Source organism: Drosophila nasuta, chromosome 3, assembly GCF_023558535.2.
Source record: "Drosophila nasuta strain 15112-1781.00 chromosome 3, ASM2355853v1, whole genome shotgun sequence".
NCBI lineage: Eukaryota > Metazoa > Arthropoda > Insecta > Diptera > Drosophilidae > Drosophila > Drosophila nasuta.
In genome coordinates this window covers 41,176,546-41,199,178 of record NC_083457.1, presented here as the reverse complement: position 1 = coordinate 41,199,178, position 22,633 = coordinate 41,176,546, and the positions used below count along the sequence as shown (strand labels likewise).

The window sequence follows — 22,633 nt, the reverse complement described above, 5'->3', positions numbered from 1 at the left end:
TAAATTTGATTCGAGTTTACAGTTTTTATAGTAAATTCATATCATATCATTTATTGATAGAAATGCAGTTATTAATACACACGATAGAAATAATAATATAAGTAGATAAGCCACCAATCAATTTTCTTGATTATCTTATTTTCTTATTTTTTTGTACCCACTCCATAGCGTATCTGAAGAGCACAGATTCGTCTACTAATCGAAGCTCACCAGCAAACAATCAAGAAATTTTATAAATTCTAATAGGCAAGTCCAAAGATTTGTTAATTAAATTTTCTCGAAAATTCGCAACACGAATTTGATTTCCTATTAAAGTTTCAATTATATATACATATATCACGAATAATACATAAAGTAGGCCGTTAAAGGTTAAATTAAATGTCAATAATTTTCAATAATAAGACTTAATATATTTCTCCTCTTCGCAAAACAAAAAGTTTATACTGAAACTGATATTAGCATTTACCAAATCAGTAAATCAGTTTAAATCATTTACCAAATCAATAAATTACAGTTTATTGAAATAAACTCAATAAGAATAAAATGAGGTCTTCAAAACGAATTTAAACGTAACGGCTACTTGAGCGCCACCTATAGGAAATTAAATGAACATTGCATTTGGCACTGTAAACTTATCGAAGATGCAGCAATCGATAATTAGTTAACATGCAATTTTTAAGTTAACAGAAAGTAAGAATGAGACCATAAAAGATTAAAAATACACTTTTTGGTATAAGATTTTGGCATGTACCAGGCTGGCTACCTCCAAACGTATACAAAAATATCAGTTTGTCATTTTCAATCCCGCAAACGCAAGTATGTAAGTGATAGGAGATTCTTTAGAAGTCTAACAATATATTGCCAACACTAATTTAAGAAAAACTCTGAAATAACAAACTATTTGAGTTTACGCGCCTTTTTTACTTTGAAATATACTAAAATGTTGAATGCCATTTATTCAGAATTCTGACACTTTAACATAATATTTATTTTTAAATATGCATTATTGCATAGTTAGCCTATTTTTTTGGTATATGAAAGTAGAGAGAAATAGAGGGGATACCGTCTTTTTATTAATTATGGAATTGTAGCAATGAATATTTCAAAAGAGACTTCTTTTATTTGAAATTGTATTTATTCGTTGTAGCTTTCAGAAATCGAAATAAGTATCAACTGTTACGATTGCCAATTCGCCAATGTTAATGGAGTTATCGCTATGTTAAACAACATTTTGGCTCAGCGTTAAGCTCTTCTTCTTATTTTTGTAAGAAAAAGTGTAAATAACAAGCGCAAAGTGGCTAGCACAAACGAAAATTAAATCTTAAACAATAACAACAGAATGTTAGACACTGAATAATGGAAAACATTGTTCACAATTTTGCCAAAATCAGTTTTCAGCCCAAGGAGGTTGTGTTGACAGAAAATCGGTAAGCGAAACAAAAGTCACAAGATACACTCAAAGTTGCAATTGTTTTCATTTTGTTTTTTTTTTTTTTTTTTCTATGCAGTTCTGCACCCAATAACTTTACTTGGAATTTTAAGCCAATGCCTGGCCACACTGTCTCCTCGCCGCCCGATGCCATGTTGGAGTCGGAAAGCGGCGACACAGATCAATCGGATGAGATCGATTCACAGCTAAGTCGAGGCGAGGACAACGATGAGAGCGACAGCAGCAGCAGCTGCTACAGCCAACGCGGTCAGCAACGTGGTGGCGTCGCGCGACGTCGGATGCCTGCTCGCATCTCCAAGGACAATTTCAATCGTGTATGCAGCGCCATCATGAAGCCAGCAAAAAAAAGAAGCGACGGGAAACGCTGCACACCAACGAACAGACGTTGAAGAGCATCGAGAAGATCTACACTAGCAAGCGAATGAAGAAGTTTACGCCCGCCAATTTAGAGACGATCTTCGAGGAGCCGAGTGATGAGAATGCCGCCGATGCCGAGGACGATAGTGAGGAATGTGGCGCCATAACCAGCCAAGTGCGTCTGGTGAAGTTCGGATCGAGAAAACTACGTCGCGCCATCTCGTTCAACGATGGTCTGCACAAGAACAAGAATCTGATCAAGAAGCGACGCTTGAAGGTTAAGAAGACGTTTGGCAAACGCTTTGCCCTCAAGAAGATCTCAATGACCGAGTTCCATGATCGTCTCAACAAAAGTCTCGACAGCGCCATGTTCGAGGAGGAGGAGCAGGAGGATGTCGATGTGGATGGGGCAAGCGGCAGCAAGACTGCCACTGCTGCCTCTGGTTCAGCTGCTGCCATCACATTCATGGACGACATGCAATTGCCGCCGCTTTCCACACCATCAGCGGTCTTCGAGTAGCCACAAGAATAGTTAAGCTGACCAACCAACCACATTGATGTCCCACGTTTTCTTGGGAATGTTGGTCAAATGTACTGATACCAATGTAATGTAATGTTTTATGTAAGATTTATTTATAATACCCAATAACCCAATACATATTCAGATATAGGAAGTGCTGTGGAGCATGAAAATAATTTAATCATTTTGCGTAGCGACCCAATTTATCGTAGTATATCATTTATCATTAAATTAAGCAAGAATACAATTCTGAGAAAAGATTCCTATACAAAAAAAGAGAAAAATTGGGGTAGAATTGTATCAAACCATAGTTGTAATAAATTATCATCTTACCAAATAGGGAAATGCGTGAAAATGCTCTACTCATTGTTTTCACTGCCGCAAAAGTAAAGCAAACAAATAAATAAATAAATAGAAAACACAACCATATTTTAATACAATCGCTTTACTAATACCAATCAATTGGTAAATAGTACGATCGTGGTGCTAAATTGGATAACGGCAAATGCATTAACAAGTGCAATAATATACAAAAAAAATAATGTATGTGCTTATTATTATTATTAAATATATGTGAGTACGTACAACATGCAAGAGTGGTAATCATAATTCCCGATTATGCATTAAATATCGACGCACAGCACGAAACACAGCTGGAAAACAAATCAAGAAAGCAACATTTTGTTTGCACTTCATAATGCACAACAACGACGAATAAACTCCCTGACATATCAAGATATAACCACGCGTACAACTTATTTTATACGCCACTGTTAAGACTAACGCAGCGACCCTGTTGCTTAGAACCACCCTGTCATTTAGAACGGTAACGGTTAACAGCAAAAGAACATCTGTATTAAAGGTTCAACACTTACCTTAGCATGTGCTGCAACCGTACAAATAAATTGTCAAGTCAGCCGGGTAAGAGTATTTTAAATGCACTGAACAAAAAGAAAAAAAAAAAACACAAATAAACACTAGCCGCAGAAACATTTGCATAATCGACACCACTAGCTACTGTTACTGTTACTGTTATTGTTGTTGCTGCTATTTGCTGGCGTTGGCGCTGATTGTATTTTGTTATTGTTATTGTAGCCTCATTACATTCGAACATATCACCGATCGCGAGACGATTTGATTTATTTGCTTCGCTAGGCAGACAAAGTAAGCCGCAATTTCCTAAATAGGCGAAAACAATGCCAAGAAATACTTTCAACACCAAATTAATGTTATTTTTAACGAATTAATTTAATTAGAAATACATGCAACAAGTTATCGAAATGCACATTTGATTTCCTGCTAAGAATACTCCAAATGGCGACATGCAATCAAAATTGTCTTGCGACTCGAGCTCCGTCTCGCTTCCTCATGTCAAAAATGCCCTGGCAATAACCTTCAAACTACACGTGGTGCTGCCATCTTGTTTGCCGCCGCACTATGGACAGTTGTGGCAACTTAAGCCCTATTACTTGTCGTGCTTGAGGACTGCTTATAAATTCGCCCACTGTTGTTGTCAACTCATATTATGCATGTAATCGCTATTTGCGGTATTAATTTAGATGTGAGTATGAAAAAAATGCAAAAGACAAATGTATCGTGTAATATTATTGTTGTTTCGCCGACAATAAAAGCAACAACAACATTGTAGCTTTTTCTCAATGAAAGCATTTTGCCGCATGCTGCGCATTACCCACAACACACACACTAGCACACATACATCTACACGTGATGTAATAGCACCAAAGCAAGTAGGGGATAAGTAACTAGAGTTACAGCTTCGCTTGCTTTTCATATTTAAATGGTAAAAACAACAACAAGAGCGCGGCGTCAACCGCAGCGTTAACGGCGATAGCGACGCTTGTTAAGATTTATACACTAACACAACGAACACACACACGCACACGTTGTCATAGAGAAATTCGACCCGACCGGTGTGCGGCGTCTAAGGGCACGGCACATTTTCGACTGAATGCCAAATGCAGCGAAAAATGCGACAAAGGTTGTCAAAGCGCCGGCGTAACAATGTTGCGGGTGCAAAGGCGAAACAGAGCTTGAAAAGCGAATTTAAAAAAAAAAAAAGATGGCTACACCACTTTATACACACACATATGCAAACGTCATCTAAGGGCATGTGAAATGCAGAAGTTGATGTAGGTGTGCGGGTGGCAGGCGAAAACTTACATTCGCAGCGAATGCAAATTGAAAGAGGCGAATTCGATAACGATGGCGACGAACGCAAATCAAATGCAATTGCGCGCTGACTGCGAAAGTATGCGCAGTCGTCGTTGACGACGGCGCTGACTGCGCAGTCAAATTAATGCAGCAAAATAGACGAAATAATTAAAGCGGTTGCAAAGAAATGGTAGCAAGAGAGTTTATAAAAATGCTTGCAACATGCGCGCGAGGCCACAGTTGGAAGCGAGACGCTGACCGAAAACCTCACAAGTCCCAACTCCGCATGAAAGTTGCAAGCAAAAAAAAACACAGAAAAAAAAACAAAAGGCAAAATATTACGCGCAAGATAAAGTGCGAGTGTTGAGGGGGTGTGAGGGGTGCGCGCAAGTGGCGAGTGGAGTACGTAACGGCTTTTCAAAACAAAACGGGAAACTCGAAATTAAAAGTGGCCAAGTGAACCAACAAAATATCCAATAAAACGGGGAAGCAAACATCGTGAAAAAGAGAGAGAGAGAGAGAGAGAGAGAGAGAGAGAGAGCAAGGTGCAGAGTGCAGGTCAATTAAATTGGGAATTAAATATTAAATGCGTGCACCAGCCGCTGCCAGCAACAACAATAATAAAAGGCAACGACGCAAATGCAAATGTGTTTACAATCAGCAATTGTTGCAATTATTGCCAAATTAACAGCGCTGCTGCTGCTGCAAGTCGGCGGCGCAGCAGCGGCGCTGGACTGGCAACAGGTTAAGCCAATGTATCTAGTGTCCATGTATCCGGGCCCGTTTGGCATGGCCTTGTCACAGACACCAACCACATCACTGTCCGCCGAACTGGACGCGGAAATGAGCGCCACCAATGACGACAGTCGCATTAGCAGCAGCAGCGGCATCGACAGTGCAGCCGATAACAGCGGCGATAGCGATAATTTGCCATCGGCCGATGAACGCGAACCACTTGTGTTGAACCTAGAGACGACACCGTTGCTCGACAGCATGCTGCCAGAGGGCGCCATGGCTATGGATCGCATCTTTGGCGGCGATGTCGGCAATCCACACTGCTTCCCCTACCAGGTGGGCATGCTGCTGCAGCGTCCCAAGGGTCTCTATTGGTGCGGTGGCTCCCTCATCTCTGATCAGCATGTGCTCACTGCGGCACATTGCGTGGACATGTAAGTTTTCATCATCTTGTTGAAGGGGTGTTTTTTCCATATTAGTTTTGTTGGGAATACTTGAAGACCTAAATAGTCGTTATTATTCCTAAAATTTTGAAATTATATTTATTTTAAATAATGTCTAAGTTAAAAAATAATTAAATGGCATAATATAATAATAATTATTAAATTATATTTTTTTAAAGGGAAAAGTTAATATTATCTGATGCTAATGAAGTAATTTTAATGTTGCTAAATTTTTTAATATTTGAGCCTTGATTTAATGATTGGGCCCATGAAAGTGTCCTGTAGGGATCAGACTAGGATTTTACAAGTTATCATGATCTGTGAATATTAATTATTATTTTTGTCAATAATTTTCCAATCGCTCTTCAAAAATTGTCATCAAAAGGTGCCACAAAAACACTATCATACCACTCAAATTTGTGTTTTCAGTCGAAACGCCAGCTTTACTCTATGAATACATAAAGAGTCTTTAATTTATGATTATGTATTATTATATAATGCAGATTATAGTATTTAAAATATGTATTTAATGTAATTAACACACAATTAAAGAAAGTGTAGGCAAACAATTTACTTTCAAATAAAAATTTTGATTCGGCAAGGATTGTTTATTAGTATTGAATATACTTGGAATATATAAATTTAAATATAGTTGAATTTAGATTGAAGTAAAATAATATATAGCTAGACATCTTGGCTGACTGATCATTCCTTATTCCTTCAATATTTAACATAAGACTTTAAAACTCCCCCCACTTGGTTGTATTTCTTCTGATGGCAGGGCTAAGCGCGCCTTGGTCTTTCTGGGCGCTAATGAGATTAAGAACGCCAAGGAGTCGGGTCAGGTGCGTCTAATGGTGCCCAGCAGCAACTTTCACATCTATCCCACATGGAATCCCAAGCGACTGAAGGATGACATTGCACTCATACGCCTGCCACACGCGGTCAGCTTCAATGGTGAGTGTTAAAGTGTCTCACAATGTGGCTACAACTAATGAAATTTCCCCGTTGCAGAGCGCATTCATCCCATACAGTTGCCGAAGCGTCACTACGAGTATCGCAGCTTTAAGAATAAGCTGGGCATTGCGTCCGGTTGGGGTCGCTATGCCACTGGGGTGCATGCGATCAGCAATGTGCTGCGCTACGTGCAACTGCAGATCATCGACGATCGCACCTGCAAGCGCAACTTCCCATTATCGTTTCGTGGCACAAATATCTGCACCAGCGGACGCAATGCACGCTCCACATGCAATGGGGATTCGGGTGGTCCGCTCGTCTTGCAGCGTAAGCACTCCAAGAAACGTGTGTTAGTGGGCATCACGTCTTTTGGCAGCATCTATGGCTGCGATCGTGGCTATCCGGCTGCATTTACCAAGGTGGCATCGTATCTGGACTGGATTAGCGATGAGACGGGCGTGCATTCACATCAGGACACCACGGAGGCCATTTTCTTCGATCAATATGTGAAGAACTATGCCAAGGAGCGACACAATCGCAAAACCCAGCAGTTTGATCATTCAGAATTTCACGATAGTGATGATGATCTACCCGATGAACTGGACGTGCATCGTCCGCTGCCGCAATCGGATGAGAGCAACGAGGATGATGTGTCCTTTGCCATCGCAAGCTCACGACGTCCCCATACAAAATCCAAATCAAAATTGAAAACCAAATCGGAATCCGATTATTATTTCTTGTAGCTTCAATAAACATTTATTTTGTAAGTTAAAAGCAAACGATCATTTTGGCATTTAGAATCCACTGTTGGTCACGCCGCTGATCTCCTCGATCCAGTCCAAGTAAGAGGTGACACGGGTGAAGACACCGGGCCAGCCAACCTCACAGCCGAGAGCAATGCCAAAGGATGTGGCACCAATCAGCTCACCAGTCTCGGCCGACACCAAGGGACCGCCAGAATCGCCGTTGCAGGTGGAAGTGCCACCGGTGGTCTTGATGCAGATGTTGGTCTCGTAGACGACACCGCCAAACCAGGGCGAGCAGCCGGAGTTGTTCATGATGGGCACACTGATGTATTGCAGAATATCGGTGGCACTGGTGGCAGCTGCAAATGGAAAGTTGTAGCAAATCAAAGTGAAAAACTCTTATGTGTCTAGCAATCACTTACAGTCACTGATCTTGCCCCAACCTGAGGCAATACCCTGTTGGCCGGCATAGGTGTTGTAGGTGTTGGATTTGGCGGGTAGCTTGATGGGCTGAATGTGCTCATTGAACTCAATTGGCACGGGCAGCTTGATCAGCGAGATATCGTTGCGCAGCAGCGAAGCATCCCAAGCGTCGTGAACAACCACATTCTTTGTCTCCACAAAGATAATCTGTTGTCCGTGCTCGCTGCCATCGGTACGATCCCAGGCACCCAAATAGACATCCACACCTGTGGTCAGACTGTCCGTGCAATGGGCAGCGGTGAGCACATAACGATCACTGATCAAGGAGCCACCGCACCAAGCAGCGCCGCCAGCAACGTAGAGCAACAGACCCGCCTGGTAGGGGAACTGATTGCGTCCGGCGGTCTCGCCGCGGGTGATGCGTCCCGACGGGGCACCAACACGATGGGAGATGGGCACATCGACCTCAATGTCCATCGACTTGACCGACTGCCAGTCGACGGAGGCTTGGGCGCCAATAACGGCGGCCAGCAGGAGCACGGTTGCACAGGCGAATTTCATGTTGACTTTCAACTGATTCAACTTGACCAACTTGGACACACTTTTATAGGCAAGTCACCTACAAAATCGAGGGTGTCATATATCTTGGACTATCGCTAAAGCGCTTTGCCGCTTATCACGGTTATCATGGCTAGAAAACACAATTGATTTACAATTTGGTGATACTCCTGCCACAGCTCAGACTACTAAGTAATATAATCTTTGATCAATGATAGTGACAAGTTCAATTTAGATCTAGGCGCGTGCTTGGCATTTCCATCATCATTCAGGGATAATCGCTGTCGTAAAGCGAATACAGCTATGCTGAAATGGTAAATTTCCAATGTAAATAGATTAAATCAATATTGTTCAGCCGAAAGCTCTAATTAGTTTGGCGACATCTTTAAACATTTCAACAGTAACAACAACAAAATAAAGAAAAAAAAACATTGTGCTAAATAAATGAGTATTTCACAATTCATCGTAAGATCATTTTGTTTTTTTCACAGATTTTCCATTTCAGCTGTTGTTTTTCATTCATTAGATTTCACTAAATTAAAGCTAAACATCAACTTAATCTTCGAGATTAACGCGATCAAAGGTTAGATAAGAACTGCAAATATTGTTGAGTTTATTTTTGATTTGTCTTGAAATAGAATTTGCTCTTATCGCAGCACATTTCGATTGATTAAATTCGTTCCAGTGTTGACTATGTCTACAGTAATGATCATTATGTGCACTCACTTCCTCACACCCAATTCCAATTTCAAATTGACTTTTAATTAAACACTTTTTGTTTTTGCCCCTCCTCCCGCAAACAGCAACTGTTAAACTGGTTGAGAAAAAAAACGCTATTATGCATATTTATGCTCTTGGGTATTAAATAATAATACTTTATAAACTACAAGCAGAAAACCAAGAATTAAAACGGAAATGGTTTTAATACGAAAAGTATTTGTTTGTTCAATTGAAGGTTACATCAATCTAAGTGCACAGAAACAAAAGTCGTTAATCAAACAGCAATCAAAACGAACTTGAAATGCTCTACGATTGGCCAGATTTTTCAACTGATAATTGTTAAGAGTGTTGAACAAGATTTTGGATTCGGAACTGATTAAAATTGAGTGACTCGAATGATTTCTAATGCAATTTATTGTGTAGGTCAAGTTTAATCATTATTTCATTATCTTTGGTGATCAGTTGCTTCTCAAATATTTCTTTTATAACAGCTTAAATTTTAAAAATTAAAAATAATTAAATAAATCTTATTATTTTATTTCAGTTTATTAAATGCAAAAATAATGTCATATAAGAGGAAGGTTTTTCATATCTATTTACCTATTTATTTATTCTTAAATGAAAACTATATCTACAAAATTAAAAGGAACTATTATTAAATAAAAAAGAAAGAAAGTCCAATGAGATTTCATGATAACATTTTTTTTGAGAAACTAAAAATTTAGATAAGAAAAAGATTGGAACCGTTTTCGTTGAAGTGTGCTTTAATTTATTATATCATTGCATTCTTATATAATTATTGTTATTAGGAACTAAATGGTGACTTATATTATTTGTGTTATTTTAAATCAATTGTTACATTTCTTAACAATTTCTGAAGCTTACACATTCCTTAAGCATTTCTCAAATTTATAAATACATTTTATGAATTAAGATAAATGTCTCAAGAGCATAATACGCCTTATGAATCATTTTTCAATTGATGTGCATTTGTTCATCTGAGCATTGAATCATGTTTTTATTAATTTATATACATACTAAGTATCAGTACGCATTGTGTTATTATATTTATTGACAAAATACGATTAACTTGTTAATACTTAAGACGTATAAACCATTTAAATAAACGAGTGTTAACTCGTATAATCGTGTGCTTTTTGAGTTAAGACATAATAAAGCTCTGTTCCTGGGCAACAATAAGCTGTGACATGTTTGCCCATCAATTAGCTGTAGCTTTGCGCGATCTGGTGAAATAAACGTACGCACATACGTATACGTAATATGTTATGCACTTTCTAAAATCAGATCTGGACAAATATATCAAATGACACCTGTCAACTGGTGGCAAAATGCGAAATAAAGGCAAATCAAAAATAATTAGCCATACGATGCTATTTAGATCTGAATAGATCACACACAACTTCAACTTGTTCTCCATCAAATTCAAGTGCGGGGGTGCTATGAACTCAGTCGAGAGACCGACATCGAATGCCATTGTCCTTGAGTTAGCTGCAAACGGCGCTAATTAAAACATTAAATGCGTAGCAAACAAGCGAATTGTAACTAAATTAAAATATAATTCAACACAAAAAAAAATCAAAAGCAAAAACAAAGGCAAACAGTAATTCAACAATTGAAACTCTAACTTAAGCTAAAGTTAAAGCTGAAACTAGCCAGACTAAACTGGATTTTAGACGCGTTTAACTGTTTTAACAACAACTTTCGCACTTGTAACAAGTGCAGAATGCGGCAGTTGAGTTCGCTTGACTATGAGATATCCTAAACGAAAAACAGGGAAGGAAGGGGAAGCTTTACTTAAAAAACCACTTCTATATTTATTTCTAGATCGTGTTGGGAATGTACTTATTTGTTTAAATGAAAATGTTTAAGAGTAAAAGATTCCATTCCAAGCACTAGATTATATATAAAATTTAATATTGTAAAATAAACATATTTTAATAAATTTTTTTTATAAAAGTTAAGAACTGAAATCTTAAATCTGTTGGATCTAGCTATTTAGTATTTTATACCCATTTAGCTCAGTTCTCAGTGTATTTCATCTTTCAAATTCGAACGTTTTTTTATTATCCAATCCCAATGAAACTTTCCAAAATGTGCTAAAGTGCTAAATGACAGGCAAGTTTACGCCAATGGATCGTTTTATTTTTAAGTTTGGCAATCCTGCCTCCTTTTGTCGTTAGCTTGGTCTTCAAGACAAGCCCCTTAAAAGGTAAAATGGAGGCAGCTGTGCAGTCGTTTCATAATATATGCATTTTATAGGCGGACACACACAGTCGTGCCTCTTGCCTCTTACCCTTACATACCCGTTCCTGAGGCCATACACACATAAGTTACAGGGTATAATGAGAACATGTTTTTGAATAAAGCTTAAGCAGTCGCTTATTAATTCGCACAAATAACAGATATCACATTCCAGATACCACTAATTATGCAACCGTACCGAACCGTCGGAGACCTGTAAGAATCTCTCAATCTGTATCTCAAAAACACACATTTCAAAACCGGGGGCAAATGCAACCCAACAACAACAAAAATTCATAAATTTCACAAAAAAAAAAAAAAAGGTATTCTGAGGGGATTTTATTGAGGCTGGGTTCAGGGCGTGAGTGCGTGTGACTCAGGACTAAGGAACAACTAAGGAGGGGAAAATCGGGGGAGTTTTATTCCCCGGTATTTGCTGTTATAATTGCATTGCTCGTATCAGCAAAATATGAATGGTCATTCTGACGTTTTAGAGTCGCAAAGTTTTTTTTTTTTTGTCGTCTTTTATGCTAATTTTTTTTTTGGCCATTTGGCGCAGTTCATTGTTGCGGCATGATTCACGTGCACACCGGCCTCTTCCGATCTGGGAGCGTCGTCGTTTGGTCAGCCTTGCAAAAAAAAAAACCTAAAAATAATCTAAAGAAGATGCCAACAGCCAGCGACACTTGCGGGTGATGCGACTGCTCTGGCCGCAATGACCATTAGGATCGATGCGATCGAAAATGAATCGCAATGGATTCGGTGCGAAAAACCGGTTTGCCAGCTGTGCGAGAAAAGCTGAACAGCTGAACAGCTGAGCCAGCTGTGTGTGTTTTGAACTTTCGCTGCCGGCTCTGGCAGCAGCAGCGGCATCGCCACCGACACCGACATCGGTAAATTTCTTGTTCTTAACGAAGCTCGATCGCTTGTCAACCTGACTGAGTGGCTTACTGGCTCAGCTGAGCTGAGCTGAGCTCGACTTCACTTGACTCGGGGTTGATATAAAAACGGCATCCGGCGCGCGTGCTCAGTTCAGTTGAAGAACATAAACGGAAACGCGCGCGTGCGCCGTCAGCAGCTCTCGTGTTTGGCATATTTTTGTGTGAATCAAATAGTGTTCGGCCAAGTGAATTTCTTTTGCAAAAAGCTTCAACAAGCTGCACAACTCGACAAGTGACATAGATACGGCAAGGTCGATATCAAAAAAGAAAAAAAAACTACTGTGACTACTGTGACTACAACTGCTACTACTACCACTAGAAACATGGAAGGTCAGGCCAAGCAAGCATACTTCGTCAATGAAGCATATAATCACGAAGAGCAGCCACATGGAGCGGGCGGAGGTGGTGCAGATACTGTTGCTACTGTTGCTACTGACAATTTGCCGCGTCGTCGCAGCGGTGGCAACACCAAGGAACTGCAACTGCATCTATCCAATAAAAAGGCACTTGATCAGCAAGATGCACACACAGCGCCAACCATCGATTTCGATGACATTCTGCCAATGATTGGGGAATTCGGACGTGCACAGAAGATACTATTTCTACTCATGATACCGTTCTCGTTCTTTGTGGCCTTTGTGTACTTTTCGCAAATCTTTCTCACGCTCATACCCGAACAGCATTGGTGTCATGTCCCCGAACTGGATGCCCTAGATGTGGAAGCCAGGTGAGTTACTCAAACGAATTCTAACTAAACGAAATCTGAATGAATTCGTGATTCAACAAAGTCCTAACCCAGCGGGTTTTCCCGTCAAGGTGAAAATTTGGTAAAAAAAAACAAAAAAAAAGCAACAACTACAAAAATCTACGACAACTCCGCGATTCGCAAATTCACGTAACCGACTTGCGAATGTGACTTTGTCTGTCTGTCTCTATGTGTATGTGTGTGTGGGGGGCTTATCCAACGTAATGGCTTTATAAAAGTTGATATACGACGCGTTAATTACTACAGTAGTTAATATACCTGACTATAACATTCAAGCACAACACTTTCGGTTAGTTCGGAATGTCGTTTGCATCCCATTAGAAGCGAATGAGCATAATTTGATGTGCATTTTATGCTGATTTTGTTTGCTTTTGTTTTTTTTTTTGTTTTTGTTTTTATAGTTATGATAATCTTTATGATGCTTTATGAATGGGCAGTAGCATTTCGACTCGCCAATCTATTTTAATTTACTATGGAAACCGTTAAGTGTTGAGGAAACATCATAATCTTTCTGAATAAAATTGTTATTATTATTATTATTATTATTATTATTATGATGATGATGGGAATTATAATGTCTAGCACTAGTATCGACCTTGAATTTAGTTAAAGAACTTAGGAACGAACGAAGCCAAGAACTTGGTTAAAGTACAAAATCCATAGCGAAGGTTGCTATTCTATTATTATCTTTTCTAAAATTAGAATGTCTTCAGAATACATAAAAAAAATACAAAAACAATTGAAAACAAATCAAGCGTTGATAATTTTAGCTCGTTGTGAAGCTTTTATTTTTGCATTTGCCCAAAATGCTAAATCTGATTTGTTATTGAGGAAGACTTTTAAGTAGTTGAAACATGGAATTTTTTTTGTTTTGCTTACGAACTTTGGAATTCAAAGAAATGAAAGAGATGTGATATTCAGTTTTATCAATAAGTTTATTTTCGATTTAATGATATTATAAAACTCGTATTGTACAGTTAACTAATCCGACTTTATGTTAGCTGATTATTAAGTGGAAACTGCTTCAAAGTGTTGCATAGAATTTTTGCCAAATACGTTAATTTAAGCATTGTTTTTTCAAGCAGAATCAATTAGATACAGATAAATATGATAGATATGATGTGATATTGAAAATCATTTTTGCAGTGATTGTTAGCAATTAAAAATTATTCGATAGTTAGCCTTTAAATGCTGTAAAAGTTGTTCTAATTAAAAGCGTTCACATTACTTCCAAATATCTCAATGTAACTTCCCCCCACCCCTTTCACTGTAATTGTCAACTTTTCAGCCGGAAATCGCACACAGTGCGTATACTTCTTAGAGCCAAGCGATTCGCATGACTTTCACAAAGGCAAACACACAGTGATCGATTATTCCAACTTGCACTATTTTATGTTCGATTGACTTTGGTCGACAATTATTGAATTTATTGCCTTGAAATCGACCGGTTTTTGGGTTGCGTGCCCTAACTGGGCAGTTACCACAGTTTAAAACTTAAACTGAAACTGCAAAAAAAAAAAATTGAATACTTTGAGTGATTTGAAATGCGATTTCTATGTATTCTATGCAAAGGCTGCCAATTCTTAGCCAAATTACACATAGCAAACGTGTTTGGTTTGAATTGAAACTAAATGAAAATGAAAACGAAAACGAATGAACGAAACAAAATTCGAGTGTTCTGACCAAAGTCATTAACTCGTCTAAGTGCTCAGAATGGCTTAGAATGCCGACTAACCTTGCGCCATGATTGGTTTTATTCATGTTTTTGCATTTTTTTTTTCCATTTTTTTTTTTGTTAGTCAGACTTGGTCGGCTTAATAAGGCAAAGAACCTTACGAATCTTTTTCGAGAGCGCGAGAGAGAGAGAGGAGTGAGGAGTGAGGTGTGAGGAGCTGTGTGGTTGGGTACTCAATGCGAAGGCAAATTCAAATACAGTGGCAGTGGCAGTGGCAGTTAGATAAGCAGCCAGTCGTCCAACGCCGACTCCAAGTGGGCAACAGCAAGGGGCGTCTAATTAGCAGCGCATGTTGCGACAGCAGCCACAGCAACAGCAACGCACAAGTGAAATAATCGTGGTAGCCACAGTAAATACCTACTAAATAACTGACTGACTGACTGACTAACTAACTAACTGGCTGTCTAACTAATGTTGTGTGGCGACGCCAAACACGACTCAAAACTTACCGCATCCAAAAACTGAGAGAGCCAAAGAGAAATTGCAAGCTGCAATTCAAATGCTCTTCTATTCATTACATGAGCAACGAAAGAAAGTCTTATACTGTATAAGAGTTACACTTGATTCATTGGCAGTAAAAGCAAATTTAACAAGCATTTAGATCAATTAAAAATTATTTTGTGAAAGGTGCACACTTAAATATGAAAACATTTTGTGGGAAAATCTCTAAAAGATTGAGTAACTTGCTAAATACAAGTTCGCAAAGAAATGTTTTTTATTCCTGCAGGCCAATCTAAATTAAAATCAATCATGATATTCTAACTGGCAAAACTAATTACACAAATAATCAAACTAGCAGCAATCTTTATTGTTGATCAGTTAGACAAGTACACAAATTCCTAGTATTTAGACAATTTCTTTAATTAACTTTTAGCACTACAAATAAATTTAGTTTGAGGTACAACACGGGTGTATATTATTTACAGAAGATTATCAGGTGTCAATCGAACTAATCGTTGCTGATGTCAAAAGTGTCAAGCAGCTCGATAGGCTTGACACAGATAAGTAGACGTAACTGAAAATTGATGAAATATATTATGAAAATAAAGAGTTAACTCGTTGGTATAATACTCATACTCATATCAGCTTCAGTTGGAGAAAATAAATCAAGAATAATATCTTCAATCAAGCTTAAATCTGACAAAATTCAATTCAGAATACAATTCTTAAACTTAAAAGAATTATCTTTAATTATAAAAACTAAGTGCAAAAATACTTCTTTATTGAAACACGTTTTTTTATTAAAAAATTCATATGAATGTTATTTAAAGACTTATTTAGCTATCAAACTTTAACGACTTTACCTTTACTTTAGGGTAAATGTATTGATCAGAGCTTATTGTAGTGTTTAATGTTAAATCCGTCATAAAACTGGCAATTTAACTGAATGAAACTTGGCGCGTTTCCCGCATGACAGATCAATCGTTAGTCAATGACTGGGAGAGTGCGGAGTGTGCGGTGTGTGGTGTGCAGCCATCAATCTTGCATGGCTATATATAATTTAGACACATGAATACGAGTTGCGAGTGTGAATATTGTGCTTGCCACACGTATACAATTGCAGACAGCGGATTTTGTCAAGATCATGAGATTATTAAGCTGTCCCAGGTCTTTTTGGGGTTGTGGCTGTGACCCTCGATGTGTTAATGACTCTATAAGCACAAAAACCAAAACAAAAATAATGAATAACATTGAAAACCACCAAACTAACAATTGTGGCACCTTTCTTAACTCCCACAGACTGGCACTCTCGATACCCATGGTGAAGGGAGAGTACAACAATTGCTACATGTACGATGTCAATTATACGGAAGTTCTCGCCCAGGGACGTATTATGGCTGATCCCAAATGGCCGCAAGTCAAATGCCGTAATGGTTGGTCATACAACTTCACCGAGATACCGTACTCCACGGTGGCCACGGAACAGAATTGGGTGTGCGATGATGCCGCATTGCCCACGTATGCCCAATCCATATTCTTTTTGGGTGCCATTGTCGGTGGCTTACTCTTTGGCTGGGTGGCGGATCGATTTGGCCGCATTCCAGCGCTGATCAGCTGCAATATGATGGGTCTGGTGGCGGGCGTGGCAACGGCATTTGTTAACAACTTTTGGCAATTTGCCATCATGCGTTTCTTTGTGGGATTCGCCTTTGACAATTGCTTCACCATGATGTACATATTGGGTAAGTGAAACTCGTTGCACTTCACCTTGAATGCATAATCAACTCCCTCTCTCTCTCTCTCGTTCTTAGTGCTGGAGTATGTGGGACCCAAGTATCGCACCTTTGTTGCCAACATGTCCATTGCCATCTTCTTTACGGGCGCCGCTTGCATCTTGCCATGGATTGCCTACTACTTGGCCGATTGGAAACTGCTTACGATTGTTACCTCGGCGCCGCTTTTGTTGGCCGTCTTGACGCCGTTTGTTGTGCCCGAGTCGGCACGTTGGCTGGTCTCCCAGGGCAAGGTGGATAAAGCCATTGGCATACTGAAGAAGTTGGAGAAACGCAATGGACGCCAAGTACCGCTGCAGACGTATCAGCACTTTGGCGACAGCTGCAAACGGATGCGAGATCAGGAACAGGCACAGAATGCAAGCTATTCGGTGTTGGATCTATTCAAGTCGCCGCGCTTGCGTCGCACCACCTTGCTGCTCATCGTCATCTGGATGGCCATATCGCTGGTCTTCGATGGCCATGTGCGTAACGTGGGCTCCCTGGGTCTGGACATCTTCTTCACGTTTACCGTGGCCAGTTTTACTGAGCTACCAGCTGATACGTTGCTTACGGTGACCCTCGATCGCTTCGGTCGTCGTTGGCTTGCCTGCGGCTCGATGGTTGCCAGCGGCATCTTTAGTCTGTTGGCCACTGTGGTGCCCGTTGGCGTCTACTCAGCGGCCCTGGCTATCATGGGTCGCTTCTTTGTGAACATCAGCTACAACATTGGTCTGCAGTATGCCGCCGAGATATTGCCCACTGTGGTGCGGGCTCAGGGTGTGGCCTTCATACATATTATGGGCTATGTGGCCAGCATTATAGCTCCATTTGTGGTCTATTTGGCCAACATATCGCCGGCACTGCCATTGATTATTTTGGGACTCTTGGGCATTATTGGCGGACTGTTGGCCCTGCTGTTGCCGGAGACACTGCATCACGATCTGCCGCAGACGTTGAACGATGGCGAGGAGTTCGGACGAGGTCAGAGCATCTGGGATTTCCCCTGTCTAGCCAAGCAGTTAGACGAGGAGGACGACAAGTGCAACGCTGATGTCGAAGAAGTGCGCTCCCAGGCTTTTGTGCGTGGCACCCAAACGGGAGCCTCCCTCAATGCATCCACGCGCGGTGAACTGCGCTCGAGCATATTGCGCAGATCGATTCAATCTCGCAACTCCACCAAATTGTAGACGACTTGTATATTTTAGCTGCGTTAGTAATTATAGTTTTTTGCATTTCAGTTAGTTCGATTTGTAGTGATTAAGTGCTTTGTCCAACCTTGTGATATTAATTCTAAGTATTTTCGTTGCCATTTTGGCCTAATAAACAAAAAAGTCTAACGTTCAAATTTGGAGTTTTAATTAATTGAATTACACTGATTTGAATTTGATTTGTATGAAATATTTTTAGTTTAATACATTAGAGTTGATTAAGAACGTTACTAACTGATCTATCATAAATGTTAAGTATACGCTCGATTTTTTTCTGAATAGTTTCACTTATTTTGCACTTAAATAGCAACATATGCTTTTCATAAATATATTTATATTCATATCGCATATAATTGCATAAAATTCAGATGGCGCTAGCAAGTTTGGTGAAGGCAAATAAATATAAATTATTTGCAAATATATTATATAATATGTATTTGCAATCGCCATATAACGGACGAAACTTACTAGCGCCATATGTTGAACAACTCAAGTCGATTGTTAGTTGATAAGCGCTAGTCTGCCACGCATACGCCAGATGGCGTCATGTTTTCGCTGCTTAGCTTTGTGATCAATAATTATAAGAAAAAAAACAATAAATGTTTAAAATGGACAATCAGAGACATACAAATTTAAATTGGTTATTTTTATTGAAAGCCAAACATGTGGTCATCATAAATCTTTTGACGTCAAATAAATGGTCTTTAATTTTCAACTCACACGCGTCAAAATCACAAAATTCTAAGTGAAACTAAAGCACTACAAATAAAACGAAATATAAAAAAAAAAATTATATGCCCGCACAATGTCACTTCAAAATTGACCTTAACTGATAAAACCTTAACGAAAATAGTCTTATAATTTAATGAGTGCTGAGCTCAGGCGACAGTTTAAAACGCAATGGCATCGCGAGTCGTTCTGTTGCTGATTCTTGGGTTATCTCTAGGAAGAGGAGACAACTTGTCGAGCGGCACGAATATTAGTGAAGTGCTTCCAAGGCCCGAAGGCTCTGATCTTGAGTGTGCCTTATTGACTACTATTGCTGAGGATAGTCCTCTCCCTCTGGAGCTTATAATTCGAACTATAGCAGATTACGACTTTGAGAAGAATATTCGCCCAGTTTTGGAATTAGGAAACGCCGTTCGCACTTCGGTACTGAAGAATGTCATCTACGAGAAATTATGGAAACATTGGGAAATATGGCATGGAAAATTAGGGTTTTATGATCCCAAAGATATTCTGGAATACTATGAAAACTTAAAGCAAAGCATGGATATTACGCCAGATTATAAGAAGTTTGTTTATCAGAAGTTTATTGAAGATTGCGCTTCATATCTCAATTTACCGCTATACGTAAAAAATGAGAACGATTTCGAAATGAGAACGATCACCGAAACGATCACCGAAACGATACGATGTTTGTCACATAGTCCACAAAATTATACGACTGATGTATTCGAGGCAGTGTTCAACAAGGTGCTCGCTACAACATCTCCTCTGGTCTTGGCTGAACGTCTTAACGAATTGGGCAACTACGGTGCCAGTTTGTCGCAATTGGTCTTATTTAACATTCAGCTGCTTAATCGCACCGAAATCAAGTCAAATTCGAGTGCGAAAGCAGCTGTGCTGGAAAACTTACGCCAGTTGGCGATCCATCCAGATTTTGCTGAGGAAGTGGAGTACTCCCTGCGTCTTAAAGTATACGGATTTCTGCCGTCTGGTATTGGTTTGCTGTACACAGCGCAGAAGGTGTGTTTGCACAAGGCGAACAACAACAACGAATACCTTTATGAGTGTCAAGGTCCGACCAATATGTGCACCCGTGAACGAAACTACGAACGAGCATCCTTCGAAGTGCAGCGCAAGCAAATTGATGCTAAGAACAGGACACAGTTTGCTTTTCTGAGTACCCATTTTCTTAATCGCTGCTTAGCAATAACAGCGGAGCAAACGAAATTCACAACGAACGTGTATGGCCGAAACAAAATCAACTGGTTTAATGTTATACCAGTGCAGGAAGGCGTGGCACTCCAAGATGCTGCCACATCCGAGTCCTTGGTCTGCGGCGGCGATTCAAAACAATGGAGTAGAGGAAACCATTTTGCACACACGCTCGAGGCAAAATACATAGCTGCCTATCGTGAGGAATGCAGTTGGATCGTAGAGGATTGCAGTAATAAAGATTAGAGAATAAATAAAAAATATTGATGCATTCATTTCAGTTCAGCAAAAGTTCTAGCTCTTGTCGAATGTCAATATAAAAACTGTCAGCATTGTGATTGCATGTTTGAAATTTACTATAACTCTATATTTTTTATGAGATTAATCTGTTTGATCTGAGGTGTCTTCCGATGCTGTCAAATAAATTTTAAAGCCCCAGAGAAATATGACATTGAGTTTTTTTTTTTATAAGAAAATTGAAATATGATTGTGAAAGCAAAGCATGGTAAATTCTATTTTTACGCAGATGGTTTATAATCAATTTAGGCTATGGGTAGCGGGTATAATTACGCTGATAACAGAAAACTTTGCCTTAGAAAAATTTGCTTAATAATGTAAATGCTGAGGCCAAAACAGATTAACACGCGTAAGAAAGCATAGTCGTGTGTGATCGACTTTAAGATACTATAGGCTAATTTAGGAATATTGATACAGTACACATTCAAAATATACAAATATAGAGTGCAAAATATAGCAAATTGACAGCCAAAGCAACTTAGATCTTTAATAAAATCTAGACGGACACACGGACATGGCTAGATCGTCTCGGCTATTGATACTGATCAAGAATATATATAGTTTATAGAGTCGGAGATGCCTCCTTCTGCCTGTTACATATATTTTATGTAGGCACAACGTTATAATACGCTTCTACCCCACGGGTAGCAAGTATAACTATAGTTAACTGCGCTACATAGTCGAGTACTTGATTGCAATAAGCAATTTTGACAAAATAATATATTATATATACACTACAAAAATTGATAATTATTAATCAAACCCAAACACATGGTTATCATTAATCTTCTCACTTCGTCAAATAAATACTCTTTAATTTTCAACGCACACCCGGCAAAAAGCTAAAAATTCCAAGTGAAACTAAACCACAACAAATAAAACGAATTATGGAAATAATTAAATGGCATCTTGCCTCTCCAATGTCACTTCAAAATTGACCTTAACTGATAAAACCGAAACGGAAATAGTCTTCTAATTTGATTAGTGCTGAGCTCAGCCCACAGTTTAAATCGCAATGGCATCGCGAGTCGTTCTGTTGCTGCTTCTTGGGCTATCTCTAGGACGAGGAGGCAACTTGTCAAGCGGAAAAAACATCAGCAAAGTGCTTCCAAAGCTCAAAAACTCTGATCTGAAGAAGCTTGAGTGTGCCTTATTGTCTACTACTCTTGAGGACAGTCCTCTCAATCTGGACTCTATTACCAATGCTATATTAAATGACGATTTTAAGCAGAATATTGGCTTAATACTGGAATTAGGAAACGCCGTTCGAGTTCCGGAGCTGAAGCACGCCATCTACGAGATTCTTTGGAAGGACCGTCAGAGATATTATGCGCTCTATGAGCCCAGATATATTCTGGAATACTATGAGAAGCTGTCGTATAATCCGCCAGAGTATAAGGAATTTGTTTATCAGAAATTCATCGCTCATAGCACTTCGTACGTCACTTCAGCACTCAACGTCAGCCGTGACTCAACCGATTCCTCGAAGATCGCCGAAGAACTACGATTTTTGTCACAAACTTCACCGAATTATATGAATGATGTATTCGAGGCGGTGTTCAACAAGGAGCTTGCTAAGACATCTTCTCTGAGTTTGGCTGAACGTCTTAAGGAATTGGGCAAGTACAATGCCAGTTTGTCACAATTGGCCACGATCAACATTCAGCTGCTTAATCGCACCGAGATCCAGTCAAATTCGAGTGCTCAAGCAGCGGTGCTGGAAAATCTACGCCAGTTGGCGATCCATCCAGATTTTGCTGAGGAAGTGGAGTACTCCCTGCGTCTTAAAGTATACGGATTTCTGCCGTCTGGTATTGGTTTGCTGTACACAGCGCAGAAGGTGTGTTTGCACAAGGCGAACAACAACAACGAATACCTTTATGAGTGTCAAGGTCCGACCAATATGTGCACCCGTGAACGAAACTACGAACGAGCATCCTTCGAAGTGCAGCGCAAGCAAATTGATGCTAAGAACAGGACACAGTTTGCTTTTCTGAGTACCCATTTTGTTAATCACTCGCTGGCAATAGAACAAACGGAAGTCACCAGGAACTTGTACGGTCGAGACCAAATCGACTGGTGGCACGTGAAACAGGTGCAGGAGGGCGTGGCACTCCACGATGCTGCCACATCCGACTCCTTGATCTGTGGCGGCAATTCAACACTGTGGAATAGAGAAAACCATT

At 39.5% G+C, this 22,633-nt stretch overlaps 5 protein-coding genes across 5 annotated transcripts; 4 read left to right on the top strand and 1 right to left on the bottom strand.

Annotated features, from left to right (window-relative positions):
- Nucleotides 1–1,250: 1,250 nt before the first annotated feature.
- Nucleotides 1,251–2,753, top strand: LOC132792397 (protein tantalus). Its single transcript, XM_060801754.1, is given in 3 exon segments — nt 1,251–1,427; nt 1,509–1,791; nt 1,794–2,753. Coding segments are annotated over 3 exon segments (888 nt in total). The 5' UTR covers nt 1,251–1,356; the 3' UTR covers nt 2,328–2,753.
- A 1,758-nt stretch (nt 2,754–4,511) lies between these two features.
- LOC132791056 (chymotrypsin BI-like) lies at nt 4,512–7,521 on the top strand. Its single transcript, XM_060799838.1, has 3 exons — nt 4,512–5,668; nt 6,459–6,634; nt 6,692–7,521. The coding sequence occupies exons 1-3, from the start codon at nt 5,139–5,141 to the stop codon at nt 7,375–7,377; spliced, it is 1,392 nt and encodes a 463-aa protein (XP_060655821.1). The 5' UTR covers nt 4,512–5,138; the 3' UTR covers nt 7,378–7,521.
- Nucleotides 7,362–8,393, bottom strand: LOC132791057 (brachyurin). Its single transcript, XM_060799839.1, has 2 exons — nt 7,803–8,393; nt 7,362–7,739 (listed from the first exon to the last, which is right to left on the bottom strand). The coding sequence occupies exons 1-2, from the start codon at nt 8,362–8,364 to the stop codon at nt 7,429–7,431; spliced, it is 873 nt and encodes a 290-aa protein (XP_060655822.1). The 5' UTR covers nt 8,365–8,393; the 3' UTR covers nt 7,362–7,428.
- Nucleotides 8,394–12,389: 3,996 nt separating this feature from the next.
- Nucleotides 12,390–18,340, top strand: LOC132791055 (organic cation transporter protein). The gene is made up of 3 exons (XM_060799837.1): nt 12,390–13,011; nt 16,526–16,968; nt 17,038–18,340. The coding sequence occupies exons 1-3, from the start codon at nt 12,608–12,610 to the stop codon at nt 18,186–18,188; spliced, it is 1,998 nt and encodes a 665-aa protein (XP_060655820.1). The 5' UTR covers nt 12,390–12,607; the 3' UTR covers nt 18,189–18,340.
- A 769-nt stretch (nt 18,341–19,109) lies between these two features.
- Nucleotides 19,110–20,396, top strand: LOC132788235 (uncharacterized). The gene has a single exon (XM_060795566.1). It carries the CDS (start codon nt 19,110–19,112, stop codon nt 20,394–20,396), a length of 1,287 nt encoding a protein of 428 aa, XP_060651549.1.
- The last annotated feature ends 2,237 nt before the right edge of the window (nt 20,397–22,633 follow it).

What these genes read in the sequence shown, in the direction of transcription:
- LOC132791056 (XM_060799838.1), top strand. Translation starts at nt 5,139, where the DNA reads ATGCAAATGTGTTTACAATCAGCAATTGTTGCAATTATTGCCAAATTA. An exon ending in GCGGCACATTGCGTGGACAT is followed by an intron (nt 5,669 to 6,458) that starts GTAAGTTTTCAT and finishes TTCTGATGGCAG; the next exon opens with GGCTAAGCGCGCCTTGGTCT. An exon ending in ACACGCGGTCAGCTTCAATG is followed by an intron (nt 6,635 to 6,691) that starts GTGAGTGTTAAA and finishes TCCCCGTTGCAG; the next exon opens with AGCGCATTCATCCCATACAG.
- LOC132791057 (XM_060799839.1), bottom strand. Translation starts at nt 8,364, where the DNA reads ATGAAATTCGCCTGTGCAACCGTGCTCCTGCTGGCCGCCGTTATTGGC. An exon ending in TTGGGGCAAGATCAGTGACT is followed by an intron (nt 7,740 to 7,802) that starts GTAAGTGATTGC and finishes TTCCATTTGCAG; the next exon opens with CTGCCACCAGTGCCACCGAT.
- LOC132791055 (XM_060799837.1), top strand. Translation starts at nt 12,608, where the DNA reads ATGGAAGGTCAGGCCAAGCAAGCATACTTCGTCAATGAAGCATATAAT. An exon ending in GCCCTAGATGTGGAAGCCAG is followed by an intron (nt 13,012 to 16,525) that starts GTGAGTTACTCA and finishes TAACTCCCACAG; the next exon opens with ACTGGCACTCTCGATACCCA. An exon ending in CACCATGATGTACATATTGG is followed by an intron (nt 16,969 to 17,037) that starts GTAAGTGAAACT and finishes TCTCGTTCTTAG; the next exon opens with TGCTGGAGTATGTGGGACCC.
- LOC132788235 (XM_060795566.1), top strand. Translation starts at nt 19,110, where the DNA reads ATGGCATCGCGAGTCGTTCTGTTGCTGATTCTTGGGTTATCTCTAGGA.